The sequence below is a fragment of the Phyllostomus hastatus genome, unplaced genomic scaffold (assembly GCF_019186645.2).
Source record: "Phyllostomus hastatus isolate PE091 unplaced genomic scaffold, TTU_PhHast_1.1 phas_contig_40, whole genome shotgun sequence".
Classification (NCBI taxonomy): domain Eukaryota; kingdom Metazoa; phylum Chordata; class Mammalia; order Chiroptera; family Phyllostomidae; genus Phyllostomus; species Phyllostomus hastatus.
Window position 1 is genome coordinate 42,202,282 of NW_025333872.1, and position 23,981 is coordinate 42,226,262.

The 23,981-nt window shown below is 44.9% G+C and overlaps 1 protein-coding gene across 9 annotated transcripts in view; it reads right to left on the reverse strand.

The window, feature by feature from the left end:
• Positions 1 to 23,981, reverse strand: part of BACH2 (BTB domain and CNC homolog 2) — a 332,177-nt gene that overhangs the window by 18,785 nt on the left and 289,411 nt on the right. For 8 of the 9 annotated variants that reach the window (XM_045843206.1, XM_045843205.1, XM_045843208.1 and 5 more), the window contains one exon: positions 2,047 to 3,639. In XM_045843206.1, the coding sequence (XP_045699162.1) occupies positions 2,047 to 3,639 (1,593 nt within the window). The remainder of the gene's footprint in view (positions 1 to 2,046; positions 3,640 to 23,981) is intronic. The other variant, XM_045843214.1, reaches the window with a different exon arrangement.

Sequence of the window (23,981 nt, forward strand, 5' to 3'; positions counted from 1 at the left end):
TGGTAAGATACAAAAAGCCCATTTTTTAAAAACAGGTATTTTTGAAAGTAATGGTATTTTGCAGGGAGAGATCAGTCCTGCTTACTAGTATTTCTATAGGTTGAATGAGCCCTCCTCTTAACTGAGTCACAGAGACCTGAAAAGGTCTATGGCAGATGCATGGTATGGCCTGAACACAGGGAAAACCGTGGACTCTTGTCGGTGTGATTTAGTTCAGAGGTGACTTCAAGCTGACTTCTGGGAGAGTAGAGGGACAAAAGGAGACCTATCTGAAACGGGGAGTTTCTTGAGCATGTGCAAACAACATGAAAACACAATTCCTTTAGCTTAATGGCAGGGCTCCTCTTGAGGGAGACACAAAAATTAAACAAAGATTTGGAGGCATTTTTTTTGTGACATCAATCCTTGGCAAGATAAATCATTATGCCAATGAACCAGACCAGGCTTCTGCATCAGGGACACTTATGGAAAGTTTCAGGGGAAAAAAGGCAACCTCACAAAAGTTGTGATTGGAGGAAAAGAAGCCAGTGAGGAAAGAGAGAGCACGACCTTTTGCTGTTTTCACAAACCTTGCATCCTCTCAGGTCGAACACACAGACGCAGATGCACCTCCGCCTGGCACAAGCCTCCCTCCCAAACCTGAGCGGGTATGGTGTGTCTGCGCAGAAATACCTCCCATTCACATTTTCTTTATAATTTCTTTTAACTAAATTAAACCTTGTCTTCGTTTTTTTTTTTTTTTGTTGCCAGGTCAAAAGGAGAGAGGGACCAGGCTATCCAGCAAAACAAGGAAATGACCACGGAGCAAGTCTGCAGTTGGCACGGGGAGCTCTGGAATCTCTTCAATATACGCCTGAACTAAAATCTCAGGTGTTTCTTCCCAATCTTGCAGAGACTAGATAAGCCGTCCGAGGGTCTCTGAAAAGCCATCTCACCCACGTGGCACTTCTGCTGCCTCATTAGGTTAACATCCCCACTTTACCAGAGGCTGAAATCTGGGGAGTGCAGACATGCACATGGCCTGGTGAGGACCATGCTGTGTTTCTTCCCGTGTCTGTCGGATAAGCAGCTCTGAGGGTGGACCTCTCACTGGATTCACTCACGTGAGCTCCCGAGGCAGGTCTGAGACACAGGTGGCAGTCTCAGGTTGCTTCCTTATCAATCAGCTAGGCAGTGCCGACTGTGACCCAGACATCCTCGCATCTTTGCCTCTGAGGTTATGGGGAGATGGGGACTGTACAGGCATCCGATCTTTCTCTCCTTAGCCACGTGAGTCTTGTTGACAATGTGGCTGGTGTTGCTCCTGCTCCCTCTCCCAGCATTGGTGAGACATGGACGGAGCCTTTGGGAATTTTTACCTAGAAAGTACTTTGCTTCCAGGGTGCATGGAGACTGCCATTCACCCTCACTACTCCCCGAAATACCTTCTATTTATAGGGAGGTTGGGAAACAGTGTTATACCATTTTGTGTGACTGATTAGGGTGCTTCTGCAGTGACCCCAGGACCAGAACGGAGGGTGAGCTGCCCGTGAGCATCGCTATGAACGCGGGATGGCCCCAGGGTCTTCTGGTGACAAGGAAAACTTAAAGGTGCTGGAAAAGCACCCGTTTAGTGTAGACCTATCTGGTCTCAATTTTGAAAGTGTTTCTGTTTCCCTTTACACTGAAGGGGTGAGCAGCAAGGACAGAGGTGACAAGTACAGCCCCCTTTCATAGCAGATGCAGGAGGAGAAGACGGGGAGGAGCAGGAGTGTCTGAAGCACCTGAGCATGCTTCCACACAGGATACTTTTTCAGCAAGCTGCTTGTCTCTGCTAGTTGAGTATTACATCTAGATCAAACCTCAAATGCTTTCTAGGACAAAAGTGGTTAATTTGCAATCACCTTAAAGCATCCTGCCTCCGTGAACAGGGGAGGCAGTCCCTTTACTGTAACCTTTAATCTTGGCAAATAAACCATGTGTGAGTGGTGGCGAGGGAGGCAGGGAAAGTCCAGATAAAGGACTGGGGGAGTGGATGACATGCTTGAATTTATGCGGGTTCCCTACCTCCTGGCCCCTGTCCTGCACAGGACACGACTCACTGTCTGCTTCCGAGAACGATCCGGACTCGTCACTGGAGTTGGTTCCGTAAGACTGCTCACATTTAATTTGGGGTCGGACTTGGTTGTACATTCCATCTCCCATCAGGCCTGGTTCCTGATGTTCTGTGGCAAGGAATCTGGCTCCCTGGGAACAGGGTGAGGAGGAGAAGTCGCAGAGAGGGAGGCTGCAGGGCGAGCCCCCACTCCCGTCCTCTGCGTAGGAATAGGAGGAGCACGAGCTGGAAGTCCTGGTCCTGGTCTCCAGGGGGGGCGACCGAGGGCAGACCTTGATTGGCACCGGGCAGCTAGTGTTGGATCGCATCCTTCCTGGCAAGTGGTCAGCCATCAGCCCACCGTGGGAGTAGGCCTGTGAGCTTGGCAGGGACTGGACAGCCCCCACCCACAGACCCTTTGGCACCGGCTCAGAGAGGTCTTTGTCCAAACTGCTTACCCCAGAATACGAATGCACCGAAGTGCTCACTTGGTCACAAGTGCTCGAGGAGAAGATCACACTTCTCCGGTCCACTTCTCCTTCTTGTTTACAGAGAGCCTCCACCCCAGGGCCCTTGAGGGGCGACCCCATTGTGAAGTTGGACGTATCCTTCTGGCCCACATGGGCCTGTCCATAATTCCCCGTGAAAGGGGCGTAGTCTGTTTTAAGGTCACCCTGAGTGATGCCCTTGTCGAAAGGGCATGCAGAACTCCTGGCATAGTGCTGCTGAGATGTACTGGGCAGGCCAGGCAACTCCGCACTTTTTGTTATGCTGAATAGAGACCTTAGGCAGGAGGGAGAGGACACACTCCTGGATCTCTCCAGGAAGGCGACCCCGGGATGGGGGGCAGGGGCGGGCGCGGGGCTGGGCTGCTTCGGGTCCATTTCCACATCCCCTGCTCGGTCCTTGATGTCAGGCTCGTCTCCGGACAAGCAGAGCGTGATGCTCTCTTCCTCATTCTCTTCACTGGGCGGCTCACTTTTAATCTGCCCCATGGCTAGCGCCGGCTTGAGGCTGTTGCCGGAGTTATCTTCACTGAATGTGCTTGCAAAACCTGAGGTACTGTGGGATGATGCATTGTAGACATTCTTGGTACATGCAAGCTGGTATTTCTTGTATCGGGGGTACTGTGTTAACGCATCCTTTTCGGAGCTCTCCTTCGTGTCCGTAGGCCCATCTGACTCGGGAAGCAAAGCTTCCTCCTTCTGTGCTACTGGGATGGTAGTGGCCTCGAAGCTGATGGGGTGTGGAAGCGTCTGGTCCCTGGGGCAGGCCATCTTAGCTGTCTCTGAATCCATCGTCTCCTCCTCTTCCTCCTCCTCCTCTCCCGCGGAGTTCTCATGGTCCTCGCGCGGGCGCGGGCAAGCCGAGTCCTTCCGGCACACGAACAGGCCATCCTCGCTGTTCAGGAGCTGGGTCTGCAGGAAGCTGAAGCAGGAGTCCTCCAGGTTGTGCATGCGCAGGAACTCGGCACAGCGAATGACCTCGCGGATGTTTTCTCTGCTGAGTAACAGCTTGGCGGTGTAGGCAAACTGCAACAGTGGCCCAAAGCCCCTGGCTGTGACCTGCAAAACAAACAGGGAAATTGCCATGAAGTTACCATCAGCACCGCTATTGTCCTGAATCCCTCAACTGAAGCAAGATAACCAGACAGTGCTAATGTCCCAGAACAAAGACAGCAGAGGATCAGTTTAATCAGTACTGGGTCAGCAATGACTCTGCTTCCATAATTAGTGCCTGTCTCATGCATGCCACTGCTTGATTTCATCAGGGACACACAGAATTGAAAATCACCAGGGTCAAGTGGCTAAACAAGATGACAAAGGGCTCAGTGTTTACATTAATGAAATATCCTGGCAAAAATGCACGGTAACAATGGGATGCCTATTAATTTCCCTCCCAATCAGTGCTATTGAGAGCCATTCTGCATCAGGAGTGCTGAGACACTTCCTGCAGCTCCCCGGAGCCCAAGAAAGCAGTATAGTTTTCTTGTGAACCGCGTAACTGGCAATACGACTGTTAAAAACTGAAAGCCTGTAGGGTTTAAAAATAGTTTTTTTCCATCACCTAAAAGTTAAAAAGAGATGTTAAAAGCAACTCCTATTTTGCTCATTCATCATGGTTTCTAGTTGGGATTTTTCAATTATCATGTCATCCCTGATCTTACAATGACACCAGAGATGATGACAATCCAAAGCAGTGTTCTCAAGAAGAAATTAATGCTGCACCCATAAAGAATGGGGGTTACAGACCTAAACAAACTGGCTGTCATTTGAATAGTTGAAGCCGCTGAGTGGCACAGGACACGGGCTAGTCCTTCCCTAATTATAAGCAGCAGCTTTGCCATGCAGCTGTCTTCTTTCCTGGTAAATCTTCAGGGGCTAAGCCTACTGTCATGTGCTGCTCATCCATTATATTTCACACAGATTGGAAATGTGCTATTTATGCACAGCTTGTGCATACGCGTGTACACACAGAGAGAATAACTTAGACAATTAGAAATACGTTGCCTAAGGCCAGTTGTTTTTTTCTGATGGAAGTGGATTAAACTTGCTGGTGTTTGGGGCAGGCTTCCTTACTCTCTATGCAAAACCACGCATCCTCTAGGTTTTTGCAAGCACTGATGACCCCATAGGGAGGGGAGGCAGGTCTATAAATTAGAAATCAGGTTAAAAAAAAAGCAATAATCATGGGGTCCTTGCTGGAAGCTATTGTACAAGTGATTTAAAAATCTTTCCTAGAGGAGTAAGTGTAGAGCAAGATGAACTGGGAGGCGTTGTGTCTGACATACCACATGTATTAAATTCACCACAGCACACAGACCCAAAACTGTTTTGAGGACTGATATCTGCTGTTCATGGTTCAACTTGGACGTCAGCTTCTCTGGGAGCCCTCTCCAAACTTCCCAGGAAGAAGGAATGACACCATCTTCTCAGCCTCCATTGCCAGAGTGAGGAAATATCGTGGTTCTCCAGGGCAGCACTGATTTCAAATTGTTGCATTCTTTTTAGTAAGAGACATTTCTTAGATATGTAACTGAATGGGATTTTAATAGTTAAGAATTTTGAAGTACTAGACTTCCGGCCAAGATGGAGGTGCAGGTAGATATACTCTGCCGCCTCACACAACCAAAAGAAGGACAACAACAAATTTAAAAACAAAAAATAACCAGAACTGTCAGAAAATCGAATTGTATGGAAGTTCAGCACCAAGGAGTTAAAGAAGAAACATTCATCTGGACTGGTAGGAGGGGTGAGATGGGTAGCCATGGTGGAGAGGACACATGCAGCAAGGCAGTGTCTGGACAACTGGGCAGTTCCACATTTGTGTGTGGATAAACACAGAGGGACAACTGGGGAGTGAGACAGACAGCGCAACCCAGAGTTCCAGAGTGGGGAAATAAAGCCTCAAAACCTCTGACTGTAAAAACCTGTGGGTATTGTGGTGGTGGGAGAAACTCCCAGCCTCACAGGAGAGTTCATTGAAGAGACCCACAGGGTCCTAGAATGTACACAAACCCACCTACCCAGGAATCAGCACCAGAAGGGCCCAATTTGCTTGTGGGAAGTGGGAGAAGTGACTGAAAGCCAGCCAAGAGCAGAGCAGGTAGCACTGTTCCCTCTTGGACGGCTCCCTGACATTCATCAGCCACAAAGCAGCAATGTGGGTTGTCTGTCCTGGTGAATGAAGGCTCTGTCCCTCACTATGTAACAGGTATGCCAAGACAAAAAAAATGGCCCAAATGAAAGAACAGATCAAAGCTCCAGAAAAAATACAACTAAGTGATGAAGAGATAGCTAACCTATCAGATGCAGAGTTCAAAACGTTGCTATTCAGGATGCTCACAGAAATGGCTGAGTATGGTTGCAAAATAGAGGAAAATGTGAAGGCTCTGCAAAGTAAAATCAAGGAAAATGTACAAGGAACCAATTGTGAGGGGAGAAAACTGGGACTCAAATCAACAATTTGGAGCAGAAGGAAGAAATAAACATTCAACCAGAACAGAATGAAGAAATAAGAATTAAAAAAATGAGCAGAGGCTTAGGAACCTCCAGAACAACTTTAAATGTTCCAATATCTGAATCATAGGGGTGCCAGAAGAAGAAGATGAGCAAGACATTGAAAACTTATTTGAAAACATAACGAAGAAGATCTTTCCTAATATAGCGAAGGAAATAGACTGCTAGGAAGTCCAGGCAGCTCAGAGAGCCCCAAAGAAGTTGGACCCAAGGAAGCACACACCAAGGCACATCATAATTACATTACCCAAGATTAAAAATAGGCAGAGAATCTTAAAAGCAGCAAGAGAAAAGGAGATAGTTACTTACAAAAGAGTTCCCATAAGACTGTCAGCTGATTTCTCAAAAGAAACTTATCATGCAAGAAGGGGCTGGGAAGAAGTATTCAAAGGCATGAAAGGCAAGGACCTAGATCCAAGATTACTCTATCCAGCAAAGCTATCATTTAGAATGTAAGGGCAGATAAGGTGCTTCCCAGATAAGGTCAAGTTAAAGGAGTTCATCATCACCAAGCCCTTATTTTATAAAATGTTAAATGCACGTATCTAAGAAAAAGAAGATCAAAACTATGAACAGTAAAATGACAACAAACTCACATCAACAACTGAACCTAAAAAACAAAAACAAACTAAGCAAGCAACTAGAACAGAAACAGATTCACAGAAATGGAGATCACATGGAGGGTTATCAGTGGGTATGGGGAGGAGGTAGAATGGAGGAAAAGGTACAGGGAATAAGCAGCATAAATGGTATGTCCAAAATAGACAAGGGAGGTTAAGAGTGATATAGGAAGTGGAGAAGCCAGAAAACTTATATGTACGATTCATGGACACGAACTAAGGTGTGGGGGAGGGGAATGGAGGGTGGGAGAGTGTGTAGGGAGGAGAGGAATAAAAGGGAGAAAAAAGGGACAACTGTAATAGCATAGTAAAAAAATATATTTAAAGGATAAAAAAGAATTCTGAAGTACTTAAATAAAATTTCAACTAAAAAAGTTCTGTCAGTTAATGAGTCCTGAGATATTTGGATAAAAAAAGAAATACAACAAAACCATCACAGTCAGACCCGCACTGGAGTTGTACACGGGCAATCATTGCCATCTCACTGTCGTTACACTTGGTCGGGTCCATTTCTACCATAAGACAGCAAGGTCCTTCGGATCAGGGACTGTTTAATTTCTCATTGTAACTACTCTGCATCCAGCTGGGGTCTAACATGGTAAATGCCTGAGAAGAGCTTGGATATTACTGACTATGTCATAAGTCTAACTGTGCCTCTCACCTACAATTACAGTGTATAGAAGGTGACAACAGTGTTTGGTAAGTGTTGTTTTAAATTACTTCGGAGTGAGGCATTGTGTAAGCCAACATGCCAACCCAATCAACCAATCCAAGGCAAGCAACAGTCCTTATTGTTCAGTTCCCTCATAGTAGTATTAAAAGGGAGCTCATCTAATCTACACTCTTGTGGCCTACTAAGCTGACATCATAATAATTTCAACAAATGTAGTACTTACTATTTCCGTCTTATGGACATTTCTCTCAGGAACCTTTAAAAGGGATGCAAGGCAAGAAAGTGCGTATTTGTAAGTAACCAAAGAAGGTGATGAGAATGCCACAGGACCCATTTCTTCATTGTAACATAGCCCACCACAAAGACAGGGATGGCAGCATCAAGGTAGCATAAGTTAGCATCTTCTGCTCTGCTCTTCGGCAATCTGCCAGTGGCTGAGTGGCTAATACACATTTTGAGTTTTGGCAGATGTGTTCACTATATGGGAAATGGGGGGAACTCATCTCATTGCTATTTATGTTTTCTGTACAGACCTCCTCATACTCTCATCACTATTTCTTTTTAAAATTTTTAATTATTTTTTTAAAATTTTATTTATTTATTTATTTTTTTAGAGAGGGAAGGGAGGGAGAAAGAGAGAGAGAGAGAGAAACACCAATGTGTGGTTGCTGGGGGTTATGGCCTGCAACCCAGGCATGTACCCTGACTGGGAATTGAACCTGTGACACTTTGGTTCACAGCCCGCGCTCTTTTTTATTTTTTAAAAGAGTTTATTTATTTATTTTTGAGAGAGAAGGGAAGGAGAGAGAGGGAACATCAGTTTGTGGTTGCCTCTCATGCACCCCCTGTTACGGGCCTGGCCTGCAACCCAGGCATGTGCCCTGACTGGGAATCAAACTGCGACCTTTTGGTTCACAGGCCTGCGCTCAGTGCACTGAGCTACACCAGCCAGGGCCATTTCTTTTTTATTTTAATGCTCTTGGTCTCAGTAGTCCCCACCACTGTGTCCCATTGTGGTTACTTTTAAAGACATTTCTTAAATAAGCCAGAGATACCCATGGGGATCACTGGATCAGGCCTGGGCATCACCACTTGCCACATTGCTGCAAGGAGCTGGAGAAAGCTTCTCCACTCATGTAAGAGCTGACACTAAATGTGCATGTAGGACTGAGGATGCCAATGGGCACAGTATCCATACCCCAAATCAAATCACCATCCTCTTGGACTCAGGAGACATGATGAGCTCGAAATGATCATCAGATGGTCATGAAAGAGTCATGAATAAAAACAGGGTTGTAAACTGTCCTTCAAGCCCAAGGTCAGAGGATGTGGTGCTGCTCTCACCAAGAAATTTTGAGAGTCATGACTAGCTCTTCCCCACATGAGTTTAATCCTGCTTTGTAATGTCCAGTTGCTCAGCTTTTGTGTGCAGGGCTCTATCTAGTGAGTGAGTTATTCACCAAGCACCTCCTGGGGCCCAGCACCGTGCTATGTGGTTCTCGCAATGTCCTGCATGACAGGCATAATTGCCCTTATTTTACAGACCACAGAAGTGACAGAAAGAGGAGGGAATTCATCCAAGGTCACAGAACTGGGGTTTCAATCCTAATGCTCTAAGGAATGGCTAATGCTCAGGCTTATGTTCAAGAAACCTGCAATTCAGCTTTGTAGAAGAGGTATTAAACAATGAAATGTTAGCTATTAAGTCATAATGTAAGTCAATGATGGAAGGGTGCTCACAAAATTACATAATAAATTGCCAACTGAGAAATCCAGGCCAGTTCAGGAGAAGAGGAAACTGCTGAGGTCTGGGGGTGGAATCCCTTGAACACTCATAAGCAGGACACCTGGAGTGTGGTGAATTCCCCCGTCTCTGTCTGCTCTGGGGCAAGAGTTGCTTTGATACCATGGGTACCTTCTGAACTGCCACAGGTGTCCCTCCCAGGAACCCCCTACCAGGGGTCTCTGGTGTACTTCAGGACAGCTGTAATACCTCCAAATGCACAAAACAGAAAGCAAGTGCCCGTCACACCTCCAGGTCAGTGTTAAAACAGGCAGAGGCTTTCTTAATATCGGTTGAGCTCCATCTTGAGTGGGCTACACTGTCTTTACATTTTCAGGAATCTTTAAATTCACTCATTGTACTCGACAAACAAATATCCAGGCACCAATGCGAAGCTATAAGCTATATGTTTATGAAACTGTGACCACAAGTCAGCATTGTTATTTACTTTCTGTTTTTAGCAAGTAAGGCTCTCATAATGGGAAAAAATAAGAGGAGGTGGGTGGTGGAGAATCTCACACAAAACTAATGACCCATAAAAATGTCATTTAAAAAGGTAATGATCACGAAGTTAAAGTGGAATGCAGTGACTAGAAATAGCACACCAATTTCATCTCACTGATGTTAATGGAACTGAGTTCCACCGCTCTGAGGGAAGCCGACATATCTAGGCTAAACCCACTGGTCAGGAATGGCCTAAGGGCATGATAAACAAACACAAAATACAATATCAGTGACAACTTGGGATAACAGCCTTGCATTTTGAATGAAGATTTTTGGATGGATCATTGTGAAGAATATTTTTTCATCACGCTTAAACACATGACTACCTGGTTCCTTGAGGTGATCTAGAGGAGGCTGAAGCACACATCGTGGGCAGAAAGGAGTGTGCCATGTGGGACTACGCCTGGGACAGGTCAGAAGTAACACCCTGTTTGCTCTTGGTTGCTCCCAAGGTGGCAATGACCTCATCTAGGAGTGGGCACATACAAAGCAAGTGGCACCGACCTTCTGGTTTCAGGCCTGAAAGATATCAGGTCAGATTACCAGTCACACATGACGGTATGAGTCTACATACTGATAATGTGTTGAAAATGTGACCCACTGAAACTATGACCCTAATGTGATACTCCCTTGGGTTCTGATGTATCATCTCTATGCCGTTGATGTGAGGAGGATGGACTGATGAGAACTTAACTGGCAGACAGCACATTTGGGTGCTGTAGGCAGAACTGGGATGCTCACTCTCAGAAGGTGCCCAGTGTGCTGCTGGACAGAACTTATGATTGGGACTTTCTAAGCTCCATCCTTCTGGACTATCACACGAATCAGGCAGTTGGCTTTCAGATGTATTGAAAGGAGGGTTTGAGCATTTTTATGAGACCGGGAATAGCGTTCCCTTCTTAAGCCATGTGATTAAGAGCTCCTCAGTTGGTTCTGGCAGTGTATTCATGCGGTTGGAGCAGTGAGCCATCTGCAGAAGGCTGATTGGACAAATCAGGAGATCTGGTGACTGCTCACTAGGAGAGGGGAGGCACACTTCTCAAGATCCCTTAATTACATCCTTACAAAACATGGAACTTTTACCCTCAGCAACACCACACACATGTCCCCGATGAAGCTGGATCTCTTCTACCCTGCAGGAGCTGGGAAGATGAAGGAAACAAAGCTATGCTGTTGGGTTCTTTTTTTTTTACAACATAATTTTTTATTTTTAAAAGGATTTTATTTATTTATTTTTAGACAGAGGGGAAGGAAGGGAGAAAAGAGAGGAAGAGAAACATCAGTGTGTGGTTGCCTCTCACAGGCCCCCTACTGGGAACCTGGTCTGCAACCCAGGCATGTGTCCTGACTGGGAATTGAACCAGTGACCCTTTGGTTTGCAGACTGGCACTCAATGCACTGAGCCACACCAGCCAGGGGGAAAGCTATGCTGATGGGCTTTTGAAAACACTGGCCACTGAGCAGCCCTCTGGGTTTATTTTTGCACAGCAAGGCACTTGTCACATAAAGAAAACACTGGTGACAACTCACTCTTCCTTCTCAGCCCCACTGCACTGCACTTCCTTCTGTAGGATGACGACTGAATTAGCAGCCAGCTATCATTTCTAATCTGAATTTCCTATAATTTATACCCATATTATCACACTTTTTGCCCCAAAGCATCATGCTATACAAGCATACTATGCTCAGAATATATTTGTTAAATTAATTTCACTATTTCAACAAAACTTCTGGTCATTTTAACATTTTTAAAGATAGAGCAAGAAAAAACTATCTTGTTTCCTTTCCTAAAGTAACAGCAGAAAAACTAAATCAACATTCAAGTTGATTTATGTGTAGATAAGTCAATGTGGGTCCCTGAGAAATGGCACATGTCATATGCTCACAGGTCTGGCTCTTTACACACACACACACACACACACACACACACACACACACACACGTGTGCACGTGCTGCCTATCCTCTGCAGTTGAAATGGGCTCCCTGGTTTCAGTGGGGGTGATGGCATCTTAGGGCAGAGGTCAAACAGTGGAACCGCTCCATTTGAATCGAACTCCGAAGGCTAGCCAGCAGTGCAGGTCGGTGGTGAGTGGCAGGACCATGGGTATCTTCAACTGAAATTCACAGTCAGCCCACTGAGGTACTTTTGGATTGGACTGGTTAACAAAAAAGAAAACCGGGTAGGTTAAGCAGAGACCTGACTTGAGTCCTCATGATCAAGAGGCATGACTCGAGATTCCCTGAAATTCACGCCTCGGATCACTGTAGGAAGGGTCCTACAATAGCTCATGTTTTCGCTGTCATTTTTCCCGTCACAAAGGTTTTCAGAGTGTACATCTTGCAGTTTCTTACAAGTTATGAACTAAATATAGATTTTTTTAATTGAAAAAACTAAAATTATTCCAAAATTGTTTCAGTTAGAACAAAATCTATCTATCCACCCATCTCTATGTACTAAAATAGCATTACTTTAATACAAACAGGAAAATCTAAATAGCTCTGACCAGCAACTAACTTTATATTCTATCACTTAATCTAATTTTAGCCTGACACTATAAACTCATAAACTGCTTCTTTGCTATTGTCTCTCGGCCTCATGTCCGATCTTCTTATGCTTCCTCTTGTAATGCTGGGGCTGGGAGTTTAAACACTGCGGTTCCGTGGCTCCTCTGCTGGCTGACTTGTTACTGGATTCTGCCATTCGGGGGCACTGATGGGAGGAGATCTGAAGATGAGAGGAAAGGAGCAGCTCTGGTTCCTTCTGTTTCCTCCTTTATTTCTTTTGTGTTGTGGAACCCCAATTTGGTGCTGGAGCGTCTGGAAGGGGCTGTCTCCTGCACAGGTACAGCTCCTGAGGCATCAGCCCCTCCCTCCATGCCCACAGGGCCCCTCTGTCCCCTCCTGCCCCAGCAGTGGTAGCTGCTTCCTGCAGCCATTAATCACTGGTTAATTCTTCTTCCCCTTTCTGTTCTTCCAGTCTTCCAACACCTGTGTAACCAATTCCCTGTTTTATATCCCCTCTGCTTGAAACACCTGGCATGGTTTCTGTTTCCCTGACTCAATCCTCATCCATTTTTCAATCAAGGATGCCAAAAAAGGTGAAGCCCACAAAGTCCAGAAAGGTGACGGGATTTTCCCAAAGTCACACAGCTGGTCAGCCAGGGCTTACCTCCAGTTTTCTGACTGCTCCCCTCCTTCCTGTCTGTTGCTGTTTTTCTGAAGTGAACCAGAAAAGAAATGGCATTTCATATGGAAAGACATCACTGTGAGTTTTATTACACTCTCTAAAATATTCAGTTTTATATAGCTCTATCCAAAGGAGTCTGGCCAACTGGAAGTGGTACTTCCCTGGGTACGAAGAAGGGCGAATCTCATGCTTGATTCTCTCACCATTTCCAGTGTTCAGAATCAGTGCCTGGATTCCTCTTGAAGAGTGAAGATGATTGCTAAGCCCCTCTCTTGCCCTGCAAATCCCAGGAAGCCCTTTTATCACCTAGGAATTTGATAAATTAGCAGGATCAGCTCAGCATCAGCCCTTAGGATCTATCTAGAAGACATCAAAGCAGAAATGCCTTTCTCCTGGGCAGCCATGTGGCACCAATGTTTGTTCCCAATTACAGGGGTGGCTTGATAAAGCTGTTTTGAGGGAATGTCATGTGTCCCCTCTCCGTGTCAGCTCAGAACTGTCGTGGGGCTACAGAACTGCTCGAGCTGCTTCTGAGGTACTTCTTTGGTTGTCTCAAGGCCGATGAGAACAGCAAAGGGGAAGCCAAGATTCGTTATCTTTCCTGAGAACTAGCCACACCATGACCCCGTGGAATCTTCATTTCAACTGGGTGGTTTTTAACCCTCTTCTCACCTCCTTCATCTGTGGCCTAAGTTATTTTCTCAGTCAGGTACAGATGGTTATATTTTCCAGGTAAGTGATGGGCAGAAGCCATACGCATGACACCAGTGTAAGGTGCTGTATTCATATTTACTCTAAAAGCATGCAATGAAAGGTAGAAAACCTCCCTTCTGAAAGATTATATAATGAACTTCATGGAATAATTTTTAAAAACTCAATTTCGGTATAAGTGTAGATCCTAAAATAGGTATAAGTGGTAGTAACTTTTTACATTTTTCGGTGTAAAATGAAAGTGAAAAGCATCCCACTCACCAGTAAGAAAGTAGTAAAACCTGCATCTAGATTTACAGTTTCATTTGAAAAACTGCCTCCAACAGAAAATTATTTTTCAAGAGATTGAAAAAAATTACCTAATTTCCATTTTAAATGACCCTCTCCCTATTCAGGAAACCAGTGATCTTCCCAGACCAGAATTTTCTCGAGTCAAGGTTTGACTTTACCTCCTCAATCCCTCTACTCATTTCAAACCAACCATCAACCACTTGACCTTCCACCAGAAACACAAAACATGTTTAAGGTCTCTAGTGATGACAAGTTCAGCCCCTCATCAGAACCTCCTAATGGTTCTTCACATCAAGCCAAAAATTCCCACCCCTGAGACCGAACCATTTTGAGCTTGAATACTTCCCCAGCAGGAAATGTGGACTGAGTAAATGTTCCAAGCATTGGGACAGAGGACAGAACTATTACCTGCCTCCCTTTAGTTCCTATTTTCTAGGAATGCCAACCAAGATTTATTTAATTGTTACTTATTACTCATGGTGCTGTGAATTAACATCCCTAAGCTTTTCTTTCAGCACGTGCTACTGATAAACCATTGTAAACTTGCAAAAATGATTTTTTGATCCAAGAGTATATACTTAACTAATTATCCAGGTTATACAAATCGCTCTTCAAACTTTTAAGATTCACTTTCTTCCTTGTTTTTGAAAACTATGATGCTCTTTTCTGATGTGCAGACTTCCGATGCTTCCCTGGAGCCCACGATTCCTCAAAGATACGGACCCTAACAAACAGTACTCTAGTCACGTCTCCTTCTACCCTGTAGTTTGGGGGCTTTACTTCATCCAGATGGGCTGCTTAGACGTTTTCCTTTTGTTCCTCTATCTAAGATTTCGACTTTTTTGTAAAAGTTTTTCTCACTTTTTCATCTGATGGACACAAGAAAAGCTTTATGAGACCAGACCTGGCAATGATTTCACAGATATGACACCAAAGCACAGGCCGCAAAAGGGAAAACAGACGAGTGTCCCTCCATCGAACTCACAAACTTATGGGCACCAAAGGACTTGACAGAGTGAAAAGGCAACTGGGGAATAGGAGAAAACACTTTCAAATCATTTATCTGATAAGGGGCTAATACCCAGAATATATATAGAACTCCTACAATTCAACAACAAAAATAGCAAGTAACCAAACAATTGGCAAAGTATTGAGTGGAATTATATTTTTCTCTAAAAAGGATATAAAATAGCTGACAAGCATATGAAGAGATGCTCAACATGAATAATCATCAGAGAACTACGAATTAAAATCACAATGAGACATCACCCGATTAGGATGGCTACTATAAAAATGAACAGTAAGTGCTGGCAAGGACGTGCAGAAATTAGAAGCCCTTGCACTGTTGGTGGGGCTGTAAAATGGTGCAATTACTATAGAGGAACAATGTGGACATTCCTCAGAAAATTAAAAATAGAACTACCATGAGATGAGGCAATGCACCCTTTGGTTATATATTCAAAAGAATCAAAGCAGGGCCTGGAAGAGATATATATATGCACTCGTGTTCCCAGTGGCGCTATTCACGGTAGCCGAGAAGTGGAGGCAGCCCACAAGTCCCTCAATGGATGAGTGGATTTAAAAATGCAGATATACGCCTGTGGAATATTGTGCAGCTTTCAAAAGGAAAGAAATCCTGTCACGTGCTGCAACATGGATAAACTTTGAGGTCTTATGCTAAGTGAGGCAAGTCAGCCACAAAAAGACAAATACTGTATGATTCCACTTACATAAGGCATCTAAAGCAGTCAAATTCATAGATGCAGAAAGCAGAGTGGTGGTTGCCAGGGATGACATCTCTTTCACGATGCTAAGGATGTTCTCCTGTGTACTTCTGTCACTTCCCTGTACTTAGTCACTGTTACTAGGACCAAAATAGCAACTCTACCTTTGAACTGTCAACCTCCTTGAAGGTGAAATTACCAATAAAGCAAATCAGTCCCATTCATTCCCAGGTAGGTATTGCAGTTAAAGAGAATTCTGGTAGCTATTCACATAGTTGAAGTTCTGCATCATGCCTCTCCTTTGCTCTAATTTTGTAAATGGCAATAGGAATACGGAACCTGTAATTGCCCTCTCTGTGTAACCCAAAATGAGCTCCTATACCAATATCAATGCCGTTCCTCTTTCTTCCACTCTCCTTCTACTACCCTTCTGAGCGCCCCTGCCCTTATGCTTCTGGACTTGCTACAGAGCTTCTGCACACACACCGCTGCTCTGCTCTTCTTCCCAGGGCTGACAATTTCATTTCAATACAAAATTCCTTCTCACAGCCACATTTCAGTGGGATATCCTTTTGCTCATCAGGTTACTTGGGTTACCTAAGAAATTCTATTTATTACCTTGGCAATAATCTCCAATTTAGTTCTTTAATTTCTTCTGCTTCACCCATTGATGGGAAGACATTGGAGACTAGAAGTATTACTTCTGTATTCCCCTTCTCCTTGGTTTATCCAGTGAGTCACCAAATATTTTACACTTTCATATTGCCATTAAACCTGCTTGCTTCACAATAATTGGTGTCATGAGTTTAGCAGGATACTCATCTCCCGCCAGCCCCTTCAGTTTAAAGCACGTGCCTGGTGCACTGTGGGTTCTCAGTAACTATTAGTTGAACTGAACTGAACTAACCCTAGTGATGCCTGCCGGGCAAGCAGACCATTTGAATCCTTTTGTATGACAATCCATCACATATTTGAAGACATCTGTCTGCCCGCTTAGGGAATTTTTTTTCTTTAAGAACCTAAGTCATATTTTCCATCTGAAATCAAAACTGAAGAACTGACAGATAACACATCTCTTATGGAAAATGTTATTTTCTTTTTGACCCCTGGAAGGAGGTGGGCTTACCCTGCACTAATACTCCCGTAGCTGTGAGGACTCAGGGCCACCAGGGAAGGACCACTGGTCTTTAGTGGGGAAGGTAATCTGACCTCCAGAACTTGAAAAACTTTGCTATTTCCCCTTTCATTTGCACAGTAGAAATAAACAGGGGCATATCAAGGGAATGTAGATAATACGCTTGAAAGGTTTTCGAGGCACAAACACTAACATATCTAAGATGATGTGTATCATCTCCTCTGGTGGCCGGGAGCTTTCCTTTGCAGTGGGAGTGGGTGTTACGGTGCCTCACAGAATGACAAAGCACAGATTTTGCCTTATAGGCATGGTTTGTACAGCAGCAATAATAGTATTTCTACAATCTTTAGTTTCCTTCATCAAAGTCCTTTACCAACCACTCTACGTAACAGAAGCTGAGACTGGGTGACCCAAGCCTGTACAGTGAGTTGGGATAAGTGCATACATGGAAATCAGACCTTTTGCTAAAGGGACGTACAGCTCTGATTTCTCCTCCCTTCTCCTGTTTCCACAGTGGGCTCTGCCAATGGGGAAGAGTTAATGCTGACACAATGCAGGCACCATCTGTGCTCTGTTAGGATTTAAACCGCAGCCATCAACACAATGGCCCCATATGTGAGATGGACAATGGCTGCTGGGGAGCTGTAGGGCTGGCACACAAAACATTAGGCTCTGTAGCAATCTGGGCTGCAGGAATCATTATGACATGAAACCCACACTCCTGGTTTGTCACTCAACCACTGCTCCTCCCCTCTGCTTGAGTTCTAATCTTTCTTGTAGGTGGTTCCGCTGGTCAAGGGAGGGAATGAAGAGGGTGCTGACGCTCTCCATCAGCATGGCCAAGGCTACCATTTTTGTCTAGATCTATCGGGCTCTTGTGTTGCAGCCTTCCACAGCCTTTCCTGGGAATCAGGGCTGCAAGCTTGCAAATGACATCAATGGATACTGGGAACCAGCCTATCCTGAGATGACTTCAGGGTTCTGTTTTTGACGATGGTGTCATCTCTGGCAGCATTGCCGCTGAAGAAGGTTAGGTGGAAGCTTCTCACAAAGGGTAGAAGTGTCCAGTTTCTGTGCAGCTGAAACACGATTTTCATGCTAACTCAGAAGATGGCGATGAAGGGCTGTAAGTCACAGGTGCATCCCGATGGCTGCTCTGGGCCATCTCCTTTGCATGTGGCTCGAATTGTTATAAAAGACCTGTTTCTTTATAGCTCCTAACTAAGAAAACACTATATGTAAAGATATCCAAACATCCTGAAAGTGAACTTTTGTTTTTTGACAAATACCAAATCTCAGAACACCAGGTGTTCCTGTTTTGGGTGACTCAAACTATTTCTGGATGTACATTTAAGATGCTGGTTAAGGTAACTACAGTACCCAGGGGTGTTTCAGAGTTTTGATGGAATCTTAGTCACAGAAGTTGGAAATCAGAAACCTAACAAACCGAATGGGAAGCAAGCCCTCCCGTTTCCTTGCACTGTGATAGCAAGAAACATTCGGCTTCCAGGAGGGATGGTCTGCAGAGCTCGTCCACAGCAGATTACCAGCAGCTTTCCAGAACAGCACGGCTTTGAAAACCCCAGCTAAGCCAGCACCTGTCTGAATACCACCGTCATTTCTTTCTTTAACAAGCATCGGAGGCCAGGGCCTAAGAACCTCTAGGTAGAGTCACCATTGTGGTAAAAATACTGAGACTCAAAGCAAAAGGGAAAACTATCATTTCTCAGCTCATGACCCCTCTCCTCTCTGTTGACACCATCTCTCCTCTCTCCTGCACCTTGATCTTTCCGGATCATTAATCACAGGGAGGCTGGAGAGTCTTTGGGGGAAGGTTCCTGACACAGGCTATGTTTCGGGCAGCAATTCTGTGCTTTAGAGAATGAACTTAATTCTCTCCTGTCTGACCTCCCAGATTTCCCCCAATGCCCTCCTTTTTATTCTCATCTCAAGTTTATCCGCTTGAGCCGTACTGTCAGCCTTTCTCCTGCCTTCCAGCATTTGCTCAAGCTGTGCTCACTGCCTGGATGCAACCTTCGCTTTGCTTCACCAGTTCCAACTGCACCTGGGACATCTGTGTCCAGCAATGTGGAATGTAAGGGCCAGGGGCAACCCTTGCAAAAGAGGTGGTAATTAAACTGGACACTCTCCCCCCCCACCCCCCCCGCCCCGGACAATAGCTGCTGCTTATAGACTATCGGTCTTGGCTTTCGTTCACATGAGTGCTGTTTTGTTCTGTTATCTGAATTTTGTGCCTTTCTTGATTAGAAATTCCTGAAAGACAAGGACCAAGTTTTATACTTTCCCTTGTTATCTACATGTATTTTATTAAATTTGTTAAATAGTTGCATTGTGAAGAAGCCGTTGGTTCATTATTTTTAGAAGGCAATGTTACACATTTAAAAAAATTAACAAAAGGTCACATTTTCAAGTCAACCAAATACTACAGCATTCAAATAAGATTAAATGATAGAAAATCATTAGATCACAGAGAAGTGCTGGACTCATGAATCTTTTTGTGTGTGTACTAGGTATCTTGCATAAACAAGCCAGTACTAATTAATCAATCCAAAAATACTTACTTAAGCATTTGCTATGTTGGGTACTTAGGTGAATTTGAAAGAAGCAAAAAATATATATATAGTTTTACTCTGGAGAAACTCACAATGTCTTATCCATAGAGAACAGTTAAATGCTAAACTCTACATTGCTGAGACCCCTGTTGCAACAGCAGATGAGGGAAGGACAGCATGGGCTGTTTAACAGCACTGAGCTGCAGTTTGAGCAGGCTGGGAGACAGGCAAGCAAAACCCACGTGGGTCAGCCTCTGCCCTCCAAATACTGGGATCCAGTCAAAACAGCCTCATGGTTTTCCAGTAAGGATCTTCCATAAGCACTTAGCATTTAACGCTCTCCTCTGCCTGAGAGAAACCAGTGCCCTCTCCACCCATCTAAATGAAACTTCAGCTGAACCTCGTACGTAAAAGGGACTGCCATGGTACAGAAAGCAGTGATCCACTGGGAAGAGGCCGAGAGTGCACAGAAAGCCACAGAGAAAACCACTCAGACACCACTGCCGAGGGAGCTGCAGGACTGAGGGCACAAGACTGAGGGCACAAGACTGTGGACAGGGTTGAACATGAAGGGCAGGACAGGTCAGTGGGTGAGTGAGACTGGTTCTGCTGTAGCCTGCTAGTAAGAGTAACAGAATTTTACACCTAGGGGGTAAAATTCTAGGCCAGCTTGAGAAAAAGCAAAAGCAAAATCCTCTGTTACACTAAAGTAGGGAAAAATGACATAGTTAGCAAGGAAGGTATTTCAGAAAGTCAAATGGGGAAAAAAGAATATAAGGCAAATAACTAAAATCATGAAATGTCTAAGAAACAACTGCAACAAGAGGAAGAGGGTGGGCAAAGTCAGAACTCAACGGTTACTCCAAGGGGCTGGGTGGCGCAGTTGGTTGGAGCATCATTCCATACACCAGAAGGTTGTGGGTTTGATTCCTAGTCAGGGCACATAGCCAGGTTGTGGGTTCAGTCCCTGCTATGGATGAATATGAGAGACAGCCAACTGATGTTTTTGTTTTCCCTCTCTCTCTCTGTTCTTCTCTCTCTAGAATCATTGAACATATCCTCAAATGATTTTAAAAAAAGGTCTCTCCAGGGGACACCTGGGGCCAAGAAAGCCACATGAAGTCTGGCCTCCTTCTTGAGGGCCATTCTACCTGTTCTATGCTGTGCCCTGAAGCCAGGTCCCACCCAGCTAGCTGCAAAGACCATTCTGCATCCTTACTCTGGGTGGGAAGAGAGTCTGGTGCGCTGCTCACCACGGTCAGAGAGCAGACACTGGAACACTTTATCTGGCATATGGAGGGAACAGAATGTCAGAGGGGTTTTTACTGCACCTGACCAGATAATTAGGTAATTAGCACTGTTAAGTGATAGGGCACATCCTGTGAGAACCTGTGTACCTCCAGGGAGGCACATTTTCAAAAGTGTACTATCAAGTGCTTTTTATTATACATATATTTTTTTTCTGGAGAGCATTTCATTTCGCAAAAAGGATGCCAGGCATGTTTCTCTTCTGTGCCAGTACGGTCCTTTTTCACTTAGTCAAGCTGGACGGCAAACAAGGAAGAAGTGAGTCTGTTTCTGGTCCCCCACGGATCTTACCACGAGCCCCGCGGTGCTGGCTGGCTGCTTTGTTCCCATGCCAGGCCCCCACCTGAGGGGTGGAAGGGGGGCACACTTCTGGGAACACAGTCTGGCTGCAGGACAGAAAAGACCAGGAGAGGGAGCACAAGAACACAAGATATTTATGTATCTGGGTCACAGGGCAAGCCATAGAAAGAGCAAAACAAGAGAAGCACATTGCCTCAAAAATATATGTAGAATCTGAATGGTGTACTTTTTAGGGGCAGGGGGCAAGGAAGGAATTTGGAACCTGTTCGTTCACCACAGAGAATAAAATTTTAGTTGATTATATTTGATTGCAGACCTAAAAACCATTTTATTTGTTCATAGTTTGTCCTGGATGATAACATAACTTTATGAACTGTTAAATCTGTCAGCGATGAATAATACTTTATAGCTGGCCACTTCCCCTGGTCATTTTTGCTCACCTTCACCACCCAGTAATATGGGAACAGACACATCAAAACAGCACACGTGCAGCCTCACGTAGAGACCAGTGGATCTCAGCTGTACTGCAGTGCTCGGCTGGGCTACGTTTGCAGGCGGTGAGGCCAGGCAGTCTCCCCACAAGGAGTTCACTATATGAGGGGTTGCTTTTGACCACCTCTGCAATATAGGGCACACTTTATTCTTTCAACAAATGGCATATGGACCCCCTCCATGGTTCCACAGAGTCTTAGGTGCTGGGGGCATGAACAACAAATAGGGAAAAATGGGTGCCTGGTCTGAGAAGTTCTAGGCAGACGGGATAGAGAAGGGCCAACTGGTAATTACAACACAGCATGATAAGAGCTGTAATGGGGGTGGAATGGGGGAAGTATGGGTGCACAACTAACACTGAGGGAGTGACATGGAAGCTGAAGCCTGAGTGAGGATTAGCCAGGTATTGGGAGGGAGCTGGTGTTGCATGTGGAAGAAAAGGAGTGTACAAAAACAAATGAGAGGGCTTAGCACACAATGTGGTGGCGCACTGGGGTGGCCGCAGGTGACACTGGAGAGGTGAGCAGGGGGAAGGCCGGAAAGGCTGGTCTAGGTCATGCAGAGGAAGCTGGCCAGCAGTGGGGAGACACTGGAGTCAATCAAGCAGGAGAACACTGGGGAGATTACTCTGGCTGCATCTGGGGAGTGAGCTGGGCAGGGGCATGCTGCTCACAGGTGTCCACATAAGAACCAACTGCGGCCTGAACGCAGGCTGTGGCAGTGGAAAAAAGATGTAGACAGATCAAAAAAGCCATTAGGAGGAAGAGTTGGTGACATGTGAGAACACAGAGCAATAAAAGACTGAGAAAGATTTTAAAAAGGTCACATTGCTTCTAACTAATTAAGCAGAGCCATAGCTTGGGTACCACAGTGGTGCAAATACGGTTCCAGTTGGAAGCAATGTGGGACACGTTACTGCGTGACTTGTACAACAGGTATCACGTAAAGGTTCACAGGAGTAACCAAGGCAGTTCAGGCTTCAGAGGCAAAGTTATTGAGGAGGGCATGGCTCAAAATTCTGCAGCTGAGAGCTTTCTTTAAGGGAAGACAGCCATTGATGCCAGTCAGTTGTTTAAGCCACTGCATGCTGGATGTAGGATCGATAAAAAGCAAACTTGCCCAGTAAGTCCTTCTGGTCTGGCAATGAGAAAGAGGTGAAAGTTTTTAAAGAGTGTGAAGAGTCCATTTTTAAAAGAAAAAGATGAATGGAAAAATAGACAGACTAGTATAATATGAGATGACTTGCGGAAAATATCTACGGTCAGAGGTGGGCAAAGGCAGAGGAAAGACAACTTCCTCCCAAGCCCTGTTCATTAATTTTGATAATGACTGTGGAGCAACTGACCAGCTCTGTGGCCAGGATCTCTACTTGGGCCTCTCTAAGCTTCTTTCATCATCACTTGAGTGAACTTCAAACTTCAAAGTAGACTTTCTGACTCTGACCCTCCTGCCTCCCTCTTATGGGAACTCATGATTACATTGGATCCAAGGAGATAACCCGAGATAATCTCCCCATTTCAATATTCTTAAGTGAATCACATCTGCAAAATTCCCTTTGCCATGTAAGGTAACATATTCACAGGTGTTGGGGGGATTAAGATGGGGACCTCTTTGAGGGGGTGTTACTCTTTCTACTACACTGGGTTATAAAATCATTAGCTGGTTTCTTAGATGTGTCTTATGGCTTCAGTGCCTCAAAACTGAGGCCCCAGGCAAAGGCAGGTCCTTATGTGAGTCATGGTGACCTAGGTGTCGAGGTCTTCACGTGAACGAGTGGCCTGAATTGAGGGGCCATCGATGGGTAAAGTGAAGAAAAAGAAGGAAAATTATTTCAGGTATTTTTTCTTTGCCATCATTTTACATTTACACTTTTTCAGCATCTTTTCCATTATTTCCTGTGTACAGGAACATTTCTAGTACTGGATTCATGGTGACCTTTGTGTGGCACAGAGAGACCTTGAACCAGGGCTAGAGGTACTCACTGTCTCCAAATCTACAGCTTACTGGCTTGTGGCCCTGGGTCTTGCTTTCCCACCTGATAAAACACAGACACGCACATGTTTAATGAGTGTTACTACTGTCATCTCTGAGGCAAGGGGTTAAGAACATGGGCTCTGGATCAGGCTGCCCAGGCTCATATCCAGGCTCCCTGACTCAGCAGCTGACCTTTGAGCAAGTTAATGGACCTCTCTTGCCTCAGTTACTGCATTTGGCAGATGAAGATAACAACAGCCATCCTGTAGTGTCACTAAGTTAAACATGTAAAGTGCATGGAACAGCACTGCTACCTGGTGAGTGCTCAGTAAAGGTTATTTATTCATTTTTATCATCACCATCACTGTACTTGACACAAGGGATATACAAAAGGTAAAATATAACCCTTTTCCTTAGTGCTGGGTCAGATGATTTTTAAGACCAAGGTTTTATGATTCCCAATATACTACAGAAGAAAAAAAACTCCCTTGACATTCTTACTTCCCATGCATTGTGCTGCGTTAGCAAGATCTTTTAATGTTTCTCCTTGCTGCCAATTAAGGGTACCAAGTCAAAGCCGATAGATAAAAATTATTGTCCCATTATCACCTG